Source organism: Colias croceus, chromosome 4 (genome assembly GCF_905220415.1).
Source record: "Colias croceus chromosome 4, ilColCroc2.1".
Taxonomy (NCBI): Eukaryota; Metazoa; Arthropoda; class Insecta; order Lepidoptera; family Pieridae; genus Colias; species Colias croceus.
In genome coordinates this window covers 11,364,701-11,381,487 of record NC_059540.1, presented here as the reverse complement: position 1 = coordinate 11,381,487, position 16,787 = coordinate 11,364,701, and the positions used below count along the sequence as shown (strand labels likewise).

Below are 16,787 nucleotides of genomic sequence, written 5' to 3'. Positions count from 1 at the left end.
TAGAATGTAATAAATGAGCTATCGTCTACAACATATCCCAAGTGACACTAGCCATAATTTTTCACTCTCGATTTCGACATATGAAGCATTGTAATTGTCTCGTTCGCAGACATAGACTAGATCGTTTCTTTTGTTTTACATTACATAATTTGATTTTAAAATGTTATAAGCTGAAAGGAGGATGAGAAAGTTAAATACAAAATAATATTCTCCTTTAAATTCTGAGCCAAAAGATACCAGAAGAACAAGCCTTGTATTATGCATACCTTTTACACTGTGTATAGAAGTAAGGAAAGAAAGAAAGGAAATAAGGAATAAAATTTGTACAAGTAATAACTCAACAAATATTTGCGGCAAAACCCAAACAGACAACAAATACCTAGAAATCACGAGCAATCAGGTCTTTCAACAAACAATGTCCCAATTTCTTTTATAAAGAAGCACACTCTATTAGAAATAGATAACTCAATTACACTGCATTAGCCAAGTGCTTCCAACAACATTTCTATATAATTACATTAATTTAAAAGCGTCCAGAATGGTTTTAGAGAGACACCATTGGCATATTGTACCCCGCCATTATACTCTGAGGCTATTATTATAAAAGCATGTATTAGATGTTAGTGGTTTTATTTTAAATGTATGGGAACGTATATAGAAACCGCACAGTGTAAAGATTTAAAACTTCCTCCCAAGTTACCGCAAGAAAAAAGAAAAAGAAAAAAGAGAGAACAGTGTGACGGGCCGCGGTTAGCTTGGGTTACCTCTTGTTAGCAAAATACCATTATTTACTGTCTATCAGATTTTCTATCGAGTGACGTGAGTTGAAACTTGAATAAAAATATTGCATATTTTTGATCGATTAATTTAATGTCAAATTAAAATGAGTTATGTAAAATTGCGAGTTGTGAGTCGATTTTGATGCATTTATTGTTGTTTGTTTACTTATCTATAGAAATAACACAAATTTAACCTACTGAACCATTTCGTACCACACATAGGAACAATATAAATTACTTCTAAGTGAAAGTCGAACAATAGACCAACCAATCCACAAAAAGCGCCTAACTTCATCCCATCTTAATTCTTACTCATCACTAACATAAGACAACGAACTGCAATTATCTTACGATCCCACATCCACGATTCATAAAACCTCGATAGCGTCAACCTTTTTACCGCGGATCCCTAAAACAAAAAAGGTAAACAAGGAACTTGATCCGTCACTTGCTCTAACCGCATACGCGATGAGCCCGAGGGGAAAAATCCTTTAATATGTGGACACACTTGCGCGAGTCGCTTCGACGCGGTAACCGTATACGTTAGTATAGTTATATTTAAAATTGGGTGTTTTAATTAGGAATAGACCTGCGTATGTACTTAACTATCAAGATGCGGTAAATATAAAAGAAAACGTTGTAATAAGTAGAAGTAATAGAGTCATATTATGTAATTGGACCGAAATGAAATGAATATTATCAATTCACGAAACGATATTGGTAAAGATTGAGACGTAGATTGACTCCCGACTGATTCAAACATGTTTTACGTGTAATTTATTTTGTACATGTTGCCTCCTACATTCCATTAAAAACCTGGAATTCGGTACCAAAGCTCGCCGCTAATTTATTTAAATTTTTAATCGAGCGTGCACGTAATTGTGTTCATACCTTTAGAGCTCATTCAACCGCATCGAGAAGATTAAAGCACCTGCCTTATATAACATCAGGCTCCTCTTTAAGGATAGTATTAAGGTATAATATATCCGATACTGTTATATCATTTGCGATACGAAGGGATTTTTATCTCAAATTCAGTGTTTTATTTTTTATTGCAGAGCACGTGAAGCATTGGAGATAGAAGCATGCTAGGACCATGAAATAGTATTGTATAGGTTTAATAGAAGAGAATAATATGGTGTGTATTGTTTAGTAATAAGGCCATTACACGACGAGTTTCTTATGGAAACATGATCTTTATAAACATTAACAAGTGATAACTGCGTTAAAAACAACCGACTTCAAACTTGCACTTTGCAAAATTTACAAATACCTACAGACAAAAATGCTCATAAAATGAAAACTACTGGGCCTATCCGAATAAAATTTTTATGGGACCAATTCGACACCATCCCGCATCGAACAAAAAAAGAATCACGTAAATCGGTTCAGAAACCTCGGAGTAATCGGTGTACATACATAAAAAAAAAAAAAAAATATACCGGCCGAATTGATAACCTCCTCCTTTTTTTTGAAGTCGGTTAAAAAGGAAATTTCAGTTCAATTTTAACCAACACAATTATTTGCTATACATCTTACATTTTCCTTAAATTTAAATGCAAAATAAAGGAAAAAGTAAGTGTGCGAAATTACACCAAACGCGCCAAATTAAATGTTCCAGCAGGCCCTTGTATAATTGAAAATTAGCATTAAAATGAAGAATAAAACACGCAGCGTACAATTACGAACGAATCGAAAGTTAGTTATGGACGATAATGCCGCCAATTTTCCCGCGCGAAATAATATGCAAATTTATAAATACTATACGTTTTTAATGCATGAAACTGTTTGCTTTTGTACTTTTTATAAAACTTATCGTGTTACGGATGCATTAAACGAAATGGAATTTATTTTTAACGGTATCACGAAACTTATAAACAAGAAATAATATATTGTTGTTTTTTAGTATAATTTTATTGAGTGTATTATATTGAATTTTATTTAGTGAGTAGTATAGACTTTTTCATACGTATTTATCAACCGTAATTCTTTGTTAAAACTGAACATAATTATCGGAAATATTAATTTTTCAGACAGATTAAAAATTGGCAGGAAAAATAATAATGATGTTGTTTTTTAAATGAACTGTCAAACAAATATATAACCCAAGAAGCTTATAATATCTAATACACTGGAGATTGCACTATGACCATTAACTTGAAACAAGAAACTATGACATTCAATGACGTCAGTCATGTTTTTTGTCTCTTTCTGTCGAGTGACCACGCTGGTTTGTAAATTCAGGATTTTTCAAAATAGAAAAAACTAAAAATCATGGTCTATAAATAATAACGACATATATTTTTAATAGTATTTATATTATAATATTATGGTCATACTTTATAGGTAGGTACATACAATTTTAATTGGTATAGAATGATAGTTATAAATAACTTTTGGCTACAAAGCTTGGATATGAACCGATATATAGCATTAACATCCTTTGTAAATAGAGGAAAGTTGTGTTTTGCATCAGATGCTGTTTACCAAATTGTTAGCTACTCAGATCTTCTTTTTAAACGCGTTGCTTCGACGGGTCAATTTCAAGCCAGAATCATCAAAGAAAAACTGTTTATAGCAGCCTTGCACAAATTTTCTTTACAAAGTTTATTTTTCAAAAGGTATTTCTTTCTGGGTCGTAATCCTCAGTAATTTTACCCTTGATGGGCACATATATTTCTTTTTATTTTACTTTTTGGAAAGCTGAAATACCTAAAACAAAAAATATGAGGTAAGTTAAAAAAGTATAAATTTCAATGTAAAAACGAACAATCTTATAACTACATGTGAGTGCAATACCGATGTCGAGTGTTGTTTCATTACTAGTAAAAATCTTAAAAATGGTGTTCTAAATTTCATCATAATATTGTTATTACAATATATTCTCTTCACTATCCATAAAAACTCGTCATCATGGTTACCTTAATTGTTAATTTTGTTTATTGAAAACTTGTTGAAAAATGATAAAGTATTAGGAAAATAACAAATTTAACATGAATGCTTTCTAAAATGATGCAAAATTTTACAATTTTTGCCATTGAAATGATTCTAAACAGGTAAATGCAGGAGTATTGAGGAATATTGTAAATAACGTAAATATACACTTGCCTGTGAAATTCTATGCCAGAATTTGGTGTCCAAACACTTCTGCAATTTTGCACAATACAAAGCATTCTTTATATTCGGAAAATATTCATTAAATAAGCAACAATATTAACTTAAATATTCGAAGCGACGCAATTTTTTTGACACACATGCCATATTGACAAAGTGAGAGTTGCTACAATTTTATTATGGTGACTACCCATAATCAGGGAGTATCGCTTTTTAATAATTGGTTCAGATACTTAGTTTATTTAGCATAAATAATAATTGTCTCATCCAACAATGCTTCTGAATGACGTTGTTGGCAATTTATCAACAAACTCATGAACAAAAACTAACCTTTTGGACAGAATATTACAGCATACATAGTAGCCTTGGGAAAACTTCGTATTAACAGTGGCAATACCAAGTTAGGTGTGAAAGTGATAAAAAACATGAACTGGGCAATATTTTCTTGTTACACGTCAATGTTCATACCGAAATCTCCAGTGTATTATATAGATATAAGCTTCTTGATATAACCGCAAATAAATACAGATTATAATATAAACATTGATTTGTTTTGACAGCTAGATACATTACAATTTTCGTTTACGTCTTAATTGCGCGTGATGTATGTTTATCTTTTTAAGGTTATGTCGGAACAATGGCGCGAATGAATTAGCGATTATGAAAAATGATGTCATATTTATTATTACCTACGCTGTAAGCCATAATATGTATGTAAGCCATACTTCATTGCGAATTGTTTTCGGTTTTCATTAAACGTTTCATAATAGACGATATCGTTTGATAAATGGTTCGTGTTATTGATGTAGAAAATCTTATATTTTCAGAAGCCTTTACAGTATTAAGAAGTGTTTAATTTTTTCCTAAATCGATTTGATGCTTATGTAGTAGTAAAGTAGAAAGTATTTTCAAAAAGACGCATCTGTAAAATAATCTTTGGTCGCTTATAATTCATATCATCGATTACGAGGAAGGATCACAACAGAGCGGGCCGTGTCGAATCCAACCAGAGTCGGTTACCATTAGGGGGATTAGCTGTCCCTCCCGTAGGAGACAATTAACTGAGGAATGTTGGAGGCATTAAATTTGATTGGACTGTCTGTGATAAGACCAGATCTATAAGCTTTGTAATAATCTATGATTACGTGGTTAAAAAATCAGAGTTGTAAAGGTTACTTGAAAATTGATGGCGGAAATTGATTTGCTAAAACCAGAGACATTTGTAAGTACTATTAATATTTATTCTAGTTTTATTACTTATTGAATTTTATTCTATAAATTTAATTATGTATTTTAAGAACAGGTAAATAGTCCAGAATATTTAATGTCGGACAGATGCATTTATTTAAAAAAACATATGGAAACTACAGAAATATTTCACTTGAAGAAGAAAGTTTAAAACACTGTACCTATAAGCTACGCTTTGGAAGATAAAATATTATTATAAACAATAGTTTGAAATTATTATATTCTGTTTGTTAGCCCAGCACGGCTACTACATCAGTCACAAATCAACCAAGAAAAAGTTTGCACTCTACCACTATTCAGCGTAATTTAAATTAACACGACCGCGACGTACCCAGTAGTAGTTCCTAACAAAACAATCCAACTCTAGATAAACTCATATTCAAAATTCAAATATTGATTAATTTAGCAAGACAGCCGTGAACTCCACACGAGAGATCGTATCGTACCGACGATATCGTGAGCGACCTTCGGCGCGCGTGGGAAAGTGCTTGTAAATTATTTCATCTAGGCTCGTATCTTACTATGGGATGTGGTTTCACTTGTTTGAGTGTAATGAGGATTGCGATTTTTAGGTGTGTCTAGGTAGTGTGAAGTCAATCATTTTCATGGTTAGAATAGGTCTGGGCCCTGGGCGAGTAAAGCTAATATTTATTTATTTATTTCGCAAAACAGATTATGTACATACCTAATTTTTGTAGAGTCATGTACGTGTTTGCACTCAGAATATTAAGTATATAATATGTTTATGAATTTCTCTAGTTTTACGAATAAATTTTATATGGCCTATCATGCCTTGAAATATAAACAAACGTTATTACATATATGTATTACTCTGAAATGACATCGTCAACATTTTCGTAAACATCTGCTCAAAATTTTTATAAGAAAATTACATCCCGACTCAATACAAATTTACCAATATTTCCTATAATATTTATTACAAGCACGTTGATCCGATCGGCTAATTATAGCGTCCGAAACGACAGGTGTCACGCCAAATGTCGCGGCGCGTGCGCATTTTTTCCCAAGATAACTGTATACTTTTTCATACAGTCCTTATTCGAATTTTATAGGTCAGTTCTGTTTACTATGGTTGTAGCCTTGCATTAATAAATGCATTTTATGCCTGCTGACAATTGAGATATGTAGTTGTAGAATGATGAATGGCTATAAATAGTATGATGATGATAAAATATAAATGTTGAAAAGACAGTCGTTGACAATGTTGCAGTACTAAGTTTCTGAAAGGTTTTTCTATCGAATGATAGAATATGGCACGAAAATAAATTATAAAGATAAAAGGAAATGTAGGTAATGAAATGAAAAAGTATTAAATTTTTTTTAATAAAATTTAAGAAGCTTTTAATTCATAGATACTATTTATATACGCGTCTACCGAATCATGGCCCATTAAATATTCTCCTTAATAAAGGATGTTTATAAAATTTTATGGGAATATGTGTTTATTACTTTTAATGTTTTTTAGATTCAATTTCCTATAAATAAAACGGTTATAAAGGGTCTATAAAAACTCGTTTGTTTATTACAGAAGGATCCGTTGTAAGTATATTTTGATTGTGTTTTTTGTCATCATAATTTCGATAGTTGGTGATAAATTAGAATGTTGAGTACCCCGTGGGATACGGCGCGACGGGACTCGTTGGAACGATTGTGTAGGGTGACCATTTTATAATACTTTTGTTCTAATATATTGTAGTAGTTTAGAATGTGTAAGTCGTGAATAATGCATAAAACATAATATTTTAGTAGTTATAACTATCCATAGATAGACTTACAACATTAAATTAAAAATTAAAAATATAACGACAATTCATAAGACTAAATTGATTTTATTCAATTTGTTATTAAGTTTAATTCAAAAGTATTTTTTGCACTCCTTTTTTGCACGCCTCATATTTAAGAATCTACTCTAAATTATAGCTATTATTCACAAAATTTTAAATTCAGAAAAGTTACCCAGATAAAGATATTTATATGAACAAGAAAATCTAGTCCAAACCCAGACCTAAGTCAAACTCACAGTCACCCTACAACAGGATTAGATCGCCGGTGCCTTTGTGCGGTGCTCACGCGCTTCCTAATAGTGAAAATAATCAGTGCTGTAATGGAATACTGAGCTGATGCTGCCCACGGAGCGATAAGTTCACTGCACTATTTTGATAGGTAGTTTAACGGGTTTAAAGCCGGTCAAATTTATTAGGTAATTTAAGGATTAGTACGATTAGGTTTATCGTAATGGGTGACAATGTATTTTGTAAAAAGAAGGATCAAATATCAGTCAAAATATTGTTGATAAAATCGTTATTTATTAAGTTCCACATTCAGCTAATGAAGATTATAACATTATTAAAATAGCTTCCTAATAACATTCAATCGAAACGAATAACTAGAATCTAATTCAATTTACCGCCACATCTTCAGCCGATTTCATTTAATCTTACAGCTGACATAAAAACAATATGTTACGGTAATATGCGGTAAGAATTAATAAAGCATTTGTATTTAATTGCCTGTTTCATGTTCGCATCTGACAAGTGTGTAGAACGGGGGATTTATTGCTAATTTATGTGAATATAAAACGTTTAATAACTGATACAGGATATGTACAGGCTGCTTTAACCAACGTTGTCAAAATAAGGAAGGCTCCAACCATTTTTGTTTAAAAAACTTGCATCGGAACTATCTATACGAAATAGATTATCACATCTAAAATTTTTGTTATAAGCAACAAAAAAGTGCAAATATTAGTCTTCTTCTACTTCGTAAGAACAATTCAATTCACACACCCAATACTTACTCATAAATTCAATTAACAACCAAAATTAAGCGATACACATCTAGGTATAAAAAAACCGGTTAACGATAAATAAGAATACGAATTCGGAGTAACACAGGAACGAAACAGAAAGCGATCAACCGCAATAAATCAGTAGCGAAGTTAATGCTTAAACTATATTCAATTCAATTTCTTATCCGATCGACTGTCCCCTCCCAAAATTGGTGGTCCATTCGCCCCTCAGGCTGATCATGAATTAAACACTGAGTCGTTTTTATTCAGCAAGAATGTTATTAAAATAAATTGCCTTTAAACACTTTTTGGAGACTAGTTTAATTTTTATATAGGCTCTTTATTTTCCAAAAATGGATCTATGAATTCTATATAGTTTACGAAGTCTTAAAATCTTTAGTCCTGTGTAAGCTATTGTAAATTCCTTATATTATTTATCTATAATGAACACGAGATGATTATAAAATAGCTACAATCAAGCTGCGATGCTAAGAATCTTTGATACGTGTAATATTGATGACATCTGTGACACAGATGTAATGTTTTATGTATTCACGAACATGCATTTTAATAAATAAAGAGAATTTTAAACTAATATTAGCATACCAAATCGTCTGTACTATTCAAATTATGATGACCTCCAAAATTTTGTTTATTTTTGTTAATATGAAAAGTATTTAGTGATTCCTTAAGGTCTGTGTGTCCCATGTATAATTAAAATGGCGGACTTCAGCGCACGTAACCGTAGACAAAGAGAAAAGTAACGTCCATAAAAGTAAAAGTTCATATGTAATGCGAAATAAGACCTGCCCCGAATTCCTAATCAGCGTGGGGGACTGCGCGTGCGCAACCACTTACTTTCTATTGACAAAATATTTAAATACACGTATTTTTGTTTGTTCATTTGCGAGGGACGGTGATTGCTTATGCTGATTTTTTTACCTCAATATAGAAGTGTGTAAATATTAAGAGATAAGAGATGTACCAGCCCCTTAATGAAATCAGAAAAATAACTGAACTAAAGTTTCATTTATTTTAACTTCGTCTAGTCGTAGTTCTGTAAAAATTATTGCTAAAAACAACCCTGAAGTTTTATGTCTCTTCGTCTGGATTGGCTAGATAAATATGGCCTTACTGATTTCTTTAAAATCTCCTGAGCATACCTGAAACAAAAAACAATTTATATAAATAAATCATAAATAAATAAATAACGCTGCACGCTTACAACTTACACAGTATCCACAATTTTTACCAAACTGGGAGATTATTCAAATATGATTAGTGGAAAGTGGCTAATACTCTCTAAATAACACGGGATAAGAATGTTAGGTTTGGGTATTATCTACATGGACAGTAATAAATAATAAATGGAAGCGTCGCGTGATGCACGCTACTGTGCGCAAGCGCATCTCTGTACCGCGCTGCTGGGCAGCCTAATCGGGGCAAATCGGTTTACTCTGTATGCTGTTAGATTTATTAATGTTTAGCAGATGTATGTGATTAGTATTATAGGTGTTACGGCTATACTGCCGTTGTTTCTTGGATTTCGTTTCATATTTATTACATTTTTCTGAATTGTAAAAAATCAATAAAACGTTACGTTTTCGTTCGTTACCTACGAACTTCCTATGTATAGGCGACATATAGAAAATAAGTAATGCACAGTTTCCTTTGAAATTTGTAAAGGTAAAATAACATGTGAATATTAATAATAATGAATTATTTTTTATTGACCAATTTAGCGGATCTTCTTTAGAAAATGTTTTCTCTCTAGTTGACATATTCTCACCATAACACTACGAGTCAAATTATTTTAGCGTTTACTATAACATAAATATATAATGAATACATACGTAAAATGTATGATATGGTCCAATTGATATTTTCCTGGTAAATCCAACATCCTTTCATAGTAGGTTAGAAACTGGCTAATTTGAACAACGAGAACTTGAATTCTAAAGGGTATTTTCAAAGAGACTGCATGTCAGACGCAAGGCCAGCAATTAACATGTAAATGCAAGTGCTGAGCCTAGCACGTCAAAGGTTTTCCATGAGTCATTATGCATGCCGTGACGGCCTACAATGGGCACAGATCACGCATCCCGCTTTGTTTTCATAATGTACAGTGTACACTTAACAACATGTACCTTTGGCAAATAATACAACACTCAGAATTAAAGGTATATTATAAACTATAGTGAAAGAATTAACAATAAATCCGTAATCCACAATATCCATAAGTTACAAAGAATACATTACAAATATATTAATCTAAAATGATAAAAATTATAACTAAATCCTTAAAAATAAAAGCTATTTCTTTTTGTTGTCCTTCTTAATAGGAGGAGATTCAGGTTCGGGTTCGGGGGGAGGAGTAGGGGGCAACTTTCTGTCGGGCCATTTGCGACTTAAATAATCGACTAAATCTTTCAAATTAATTGTTTTAGACTTATCTAATATTTCACCCAGGAAAATAGTATTAAATCCCTCTAACAAATCTTCGTCCAACGGGGCTCCCATAGATTTAATACTTTTGGCAAACTGCTTTGTATCCATCGACGGACCATTTAATTTATGTATCGTAAGAATTAGTAAGGCGATATCTTTACGCTTCTTTTTACATAGGGCTTCAGCTCTATCAAGCAAAATTTCACGCATGTCCTTACTTTTGGCGACAAACTTAGGTATCACGCCACCATAGGTAATAATAGTATTTTTACGATAGTTTAACGACATTATATCGTTTAGTAAGTCAATAAAGTCTGGATTTACAAGAACATTGTCTAGCAAAATATTCCGTACCTTAATCTTGCGGTCCAATAAGTACGCGATTAATACTTTCGCGTCGTTCGGTGTTAATGGATTAAATGATAAATCTAACGTTGTAAGACCTGCAGCCTTTTTCAATCCTTTACCGATACGCTTTACTGCGTTAGATTCTAATTTATTATTACTTAAGTAGATATTCCGTAGTTTAGGACACTTCATCAGAATGTCAATGCCCATTCCGACACGTTGTCCACTTAAGGAATTCCATGATAAATTTATCTCTTGAAATCCTTTGTTCTCACTTAATTTTCGACACAGAGTATAAATAACATTGCCTGAGATAATACTGTTCCACGATAAGTTTAGATGTGTTAGTTTATTGTGAGTTTGGAAAGCTTCACTCAAATGAAATACGGACTTAGCGGTCAACTCATTGTAGCTCAAATTTAGTTCAGTTATATCTGATCCAAAGAAAATAGCTTTCGCTAAGAATTGTATACCAAGGTCCCCAAGTTTATTTCGACAGAGATTCAGTCTACGAAGGGCTCTATTTAAATGTAGATTTGCAAACAAACGTTTAGCTCCCTCTGGTCCAATTCGGCAGCCATAGAGATTTAATTCCTCCAAATTAATGTTTTCTATGAGCATTTCACCCAAATGAAAGCAACCATCTTCAGAAATCCAGTTATCAGTTAAATCTAAGACAGTTACGAATTTATTGTATTTTAAAGAGAGCGCGATCGCACGAAATGCCATAGGGTTAATTCCATAATATTTTAGATCTATTTTATCTGTCAGTAATTCTCGATAAAAAGCTCGGATAGGACATAAGTTACTTTCCTTACACAAAGCTAAATAGAGCTCTTGTCCGTCGTCGGGGTATATAACTTTTGGTTCTGGCATGAGAAGTGCTTCTTTTATACCAGGATCTGTTACTCCAGGATAATTAAAATATGGATGACGGAGTACTGAGCTAGCTGATAACGGAACATACTTCGTGCATATTTCACCACTGCCCGGACTATACAATCCTTCCTCATACCGCAATTTTTTAATGTTTTCTTCTGGGGATTCGAAAAGGAGAGAGGACCATTCGGACATAGGTGGCTCTTCGGAAGAATTATTGTCTTCATGTTTGAAAATTACTTTTACCACGGGTACCTTTTCCGTAGATTCATTGGAATTGCTTGACATTTTTTATATTTGTAATAATGTAAAAATATTAAAAACTATTATTTCATGTAAATTGACATAAAATGCATTCTAACCTGAGAAAATTCTTTCAAAATTGCCAAGCTATTTGTCACATTTTCCTATTACATTTTCTATTTTTAGCTAAGCAACTTTAAATCATCTAAGAAGTATTATTAAATAAAGTTTCTCATATAGAAAGGAATACTAAGCATAGATCCACAGCATAGATCGAACATAATTATAGCAGTGTTCATTCTCACTATAATAGCTTGTAAAAAAATAAAACAAAACTGAATTTAAGCAAAATATATTTAAAAAAATAACATTAAAAATAATAGAGCTACAAATGATTAAATTAAACTGCAATAAAATATAAATAAATCTAAAATCAAAATTGTATCTTCATCAAAAATTAAAAAAATAATATAAACGATATCGCTTGATGGAAACTATTTAAAACCAGTATTCTTGTTTTTCTTTGGTGTTTTGGTTGATTCATTTTTTGTTTCTTCTATTGGCTGAATTTCTTCTTCTGGTTGCACCTCAGGTTCTGGTGGAGGTGTAGGAGGTAATTCTCTATCTGGCCATTTTCTCTTGACGAAATCGACGAGGCTTGCTAGATCTACAGTTTTTGTCTTTGCCGTTTTCGGTCCCGGAAAAGTTGAGGCGATTTCATTGACAAGATCATCATCCAAAGGCGCGCCAGTTGCTGCAACTGCATCGGCAAATTCTTTGGTCGGCATTATTTCCCCATTGTCTTTCAAAATCTGCATTGCCATTAGTGCGACGTCGACTTTGTGTTTTTTACCCTTCTTAGTTAAAAACTCGGCGCGATTGAGAACCAGGTCTCTCATGTCTGGACCGGCTATATCATAAGCTCCAAGGACACCGCCATACACAATAACAGCATTTTTCTTTGTTTTCAATGATTTAATTTGATTGAAGACCTTTAAAAAGGTCATGTTCACGGAAACATTTTCCATGATAAGATTTTGTATTTTAACTGCATTGGATTTCATTTTATTTAGTACCTTAAGAGCATCTTCCGGTGTCATAGGATTGTTGGATAAATTGAGAGTCACCATCTTTTTCGCTTTACCGAGACTTCCTATTAAAGTTTCAACTGCTTCGCCTACAAGTCTATTATAACTGAGATCTAATACTCGTAAATTAGGAGCTCTCGTCACTGCTTTTATAGCAGTTGCAGTACGGACACCGGATAGAGCATCCCATGAGAGATATAGTTCTTGCAATGCTTTATTTTCAGCCAATTGATTAAGTAAATTCACAATTCCATTTTGTGGTGCACTTAAATTATTCCTTGAAATATCAATATGTGTTAGATGGTTGTGTGTTTCAAAAGCTTCAGCCAATATATTGATTGACTTGCCAGTAATATTATTTTTGCTCAAAGAAATTTGTTTCAGATTGATACCTCGAAAGACTACTTGGGCAAAATGCTCTATGCCAAGATCACCTAACTCATTTTTGTCCAAGTTTAAAATTCGTAGGTTTTTATTCAACAATAATCCGGAAAAGAGTTTTGAGGCTCCTGATGCTCCAATCCTGCAGCCGGATAAGTTCAACTCAGTTAAATTAGAATTTGATGTTAACATATCTCCGAGATGGAAGCATGCATCATCGTTAAGGAAATTATCGGTTAAGTTGAATGTTGTAACATTCTTATTATACTGCAGTGCTAGCGCCATTGGACGAACTCCATATGGGTTCACGCTATAGTACCTCAAGTCAATTGTATCCGTGACTAACCCTTGATGGAACATTCTGACTGGACATTGATTCATTTCCCTGCAAACAGACAAGTATAAATCCTGTCCATCTTCAGGATATACAACTCTTGGTTCCGGTTTAAGAAGGGCATCCTTTATTCCAGGATCTAACACAGCTGGATAGTTGTAGTATGGATGGATGATTACTGAACTCTGCGACATACCTATGTACTTTCCACATATTTCTCCACTTCCAGGCTTGTACAAACCTTGCGCATGCAAAACTTTCTTAAGATTTTCTTCTGGCATTTCTATGATCAATGAAGACCACTCGGTCATGGGTGGATCTTCCACAGAGCTTTCCTCAACGGAGCCTTCATATATCACTTCTGTTTGAATCTCTTCCTCGTCTGAACCAGATGACATATTGAATGTTTAAGGTGTATTTATAGAAATTATTAAATGGATAAAAATCATCAAAATGACTAAAAATAGTCGAATAAATCTGAAGAAAAACGATGTCAAAAATGACAATGTACAGAAAACATTGCCTATAAAGTACGTGTCTATGAATTTTCTGAATAGTATTCATTGAGTAAACAATACAATTTTCCTAATGTTCCCGAAAGGACCATTTACATCGCGAATGTTAAAACAACGTTGTAAGTATATCATATAAAAGAGTTATTAATTCGGTTCCAAATCCGAAGCAAGGGTGGGCTTAAACTGTATTTATAAAAGCATTGATATCTAATAACTGGGATTTAATTACAACAGGGGAGCACGCAATTGTTGGAATTAACATTCTATGATCGTAATTGCTATCGTGTTTGCTCGATAAGTAGTTGCTTTCGCTGTGTAATCTTGAAAATGAGTTATTGCGAGGAAATACGCTTGGCTGTAATTCAAAGTAATTTATGTTTTTTTACACTGTGGCTTTATAAGAGGGTATCAATATTGAAGTAGCAAATCGTTTCTTAATACGTTATGTGTAAATGCACTTGAGTTAATGTCAATGAGTGTGTGTTGATTTAAAAGATGCGACATAATTATATAAATATAAATTGTTTATGCAATATTTAATATATTGTCCATTTGTTCGAATCTTTTTAAAACTTTACAAGACACGACAAGACACAATTTTACAAAATAAGAGATTTAAAAAAATGCAAGTAGGTAATATTTTAAAAATTCTATCTTTATATGCAATCGAAACACACAGATTAAAAATTTACATTATTTTAAAACGCCCTTTAACCTAAAAACTTACAACTACAATACAAACATATACCTACAACAAAAAACTTAATTAAAAACAGTAAGTAATTAATATTAAATGTAGAACTCGAATGTATCGAAGTGACCTTCAATTTTGCAACCTGTCCGCCGCAGTGGGTCAAGTAAAGCCTAGGGCAAAGAACCTCTTTGTAAAAGCGCTACTCGCTGTCTCATCGCAGACTAGTTTTACATAGAGACAACTGACTATGTTAAATAAGTGTGTTGAAAATTCGGTGTTGAGGTTTGAAATTAAGATATATAAGAGTATGTGTAGAACAAACATTGCTTCAATGACACTTAAAAATGTGTATCTGATGTAAATAAATAAAATAAATATAATCTTTTGTAAACAGTTTTATTATATTCATCATCTCTTGTGTCAGTTTTTGGATGAGCTAGTACACTTTATATTTCTATCTGTCTTAAATTTAACATAACTGCAGCAAAGAACATACCTACGTCAATAATAAAAAGCATTTAATTAATTTTGTTTATAAAGCGTCATAAAATTATACCCTCGCTCTGCATTTAGCGATACACTCCAATACCTACGTTTTAAATCGAACCCAATAAAACAGTCTCTACACAGCACATTAATCATCCACAATCAGACAATCTATGAGCCTCTGTACATTATTACTCTATGCTAAAGTCTAGAAATAGCATAGCCGTTTGGGCGGGGCCAGTGAAAGTTGAGAGGATGCGGAACCTCGCGGTTTCTTTGAAAATGTTATCAGCTCATCCATCTTATAATGAAAGGGTTTAATTTAAAGTATAAATAATGGTGTAATTATTTTAAATTTGGTTATGTTATAATGGGAAATTGAGCTTTCTATAAAACGTACTTTTAACATTATGTAATATGAACAAAATTATTGAATTCTTTGTTTGTTTGTTATTTTGTTATTAAGATTTTAACGGTTTTTTTTAAAGAAATATTGTTGGTATAAAAAATCGCTTCCTATATATTTCACCTATCTTGATATACCGTGATGTTCACACAAGCGGCACCGCGTGCGGAAAGCTAGTCAATCTACATATTTAACACACCTTTGTTTTTGCATAGCACTACATTTATGGTAATGTATAGACAATAGACTTAATTGTTCTTATCTCGGCAAATTCTAGGTATTATATAACTGAAGGTTAGGTTTTACGAGCAGTTAGCCTTACGTAGTTTAGTATGGACTTGTTTCTTGAAGGTATTCGACATTCCTTCCGAATTTTCTGAATAATTGTTTGTTCACTAGGCTTTTTCCGCGGCTTCATTCATGTGGGCTTCACATTATCCACAAGATTGATCGTCCACTCTTCCATATCTATGCGATGGAAACCGTTAATAAACTATAAATATTTTTTTAATAATAACTAGCAAACCGAGCGAACTCCGTTTCGCCACCAGAGACACCTTTTCTTTGCTATAAACCTCACGAAGCCCGAGACCTTTCCAACGAATGCAAAACCGTGGAAATCGGTTTGTGCATTCTGGAGTTATAGCGTCAGGAACGAAAACCCGACTTATTTTTATATAGTAGGTAGATATAGTTTAAGCATATAATTTATTAATAGAAGATACATAGTTATGATATAACAAATCCAGTCATAATTAATTTGCATATATGTTATCTAATTAATAATTATATACGTACAAAAATACAAGAAATCATATCTCCGTCTCAAATCTGTTCCGGTAGGAAGTTCCAGTGCAAAATATAACATACATTTTATGTAAATCAGTTTTACATATTGAGTAATACATTTTTATATTATAAAGATTTGATCTACTTAATAATTGTACTGGAAAATTATGTAATTTATTAGATACATCTACACTTAAACCAGTGTTTTTGTTCACCCAAATATTTG

At 32.6% G+C, this 16,787-nt stretch overlaps 2 protein-coding genes across 4 annotated transcripts in view; both read right to left on the bottom strand.

The window, feature by feature from the left end:
* Positions 1 to 16,787, bottom strand: part of LOC123690826 (protein outspread) — a 229,135-nt gene that overhangs the window by 70,121 nt on the left and 142,227 nt on the right. The gene's annotated exons all lie outside the window — the stretch shown is intronic.
* On the bottom strand, positions 12,327 to 14,104 carry LOC123690830. 2 transcript variants are annotated; one of them, XM_045634908.1, is made up of 2 exons: positions 13,868 to 13,989; positions 12,327 to 13,722 (listed from the first exon to the last, which is right to left on the bottom strand). In XM_045634908.1, exons 1-2 carry the CDS (start codon positions 13,882 to 13,884, stop codon positions 12,363 to 12,365), a joined length of 1,377 nt encoding a protein of 458 aa, XP_045490864.1. In that variant the 5' UTR covers positions 13,885 to 13,989; the 3' UTR covers positions 12,327 to 12,362. The 2 variants fall into 2 exon arrangements, with proteins under 2 accessions (XP_045490864.1, XP_045490863.1); XM_045634907.1 differs by having other exon boundaries at positions 12,327 to 14,104.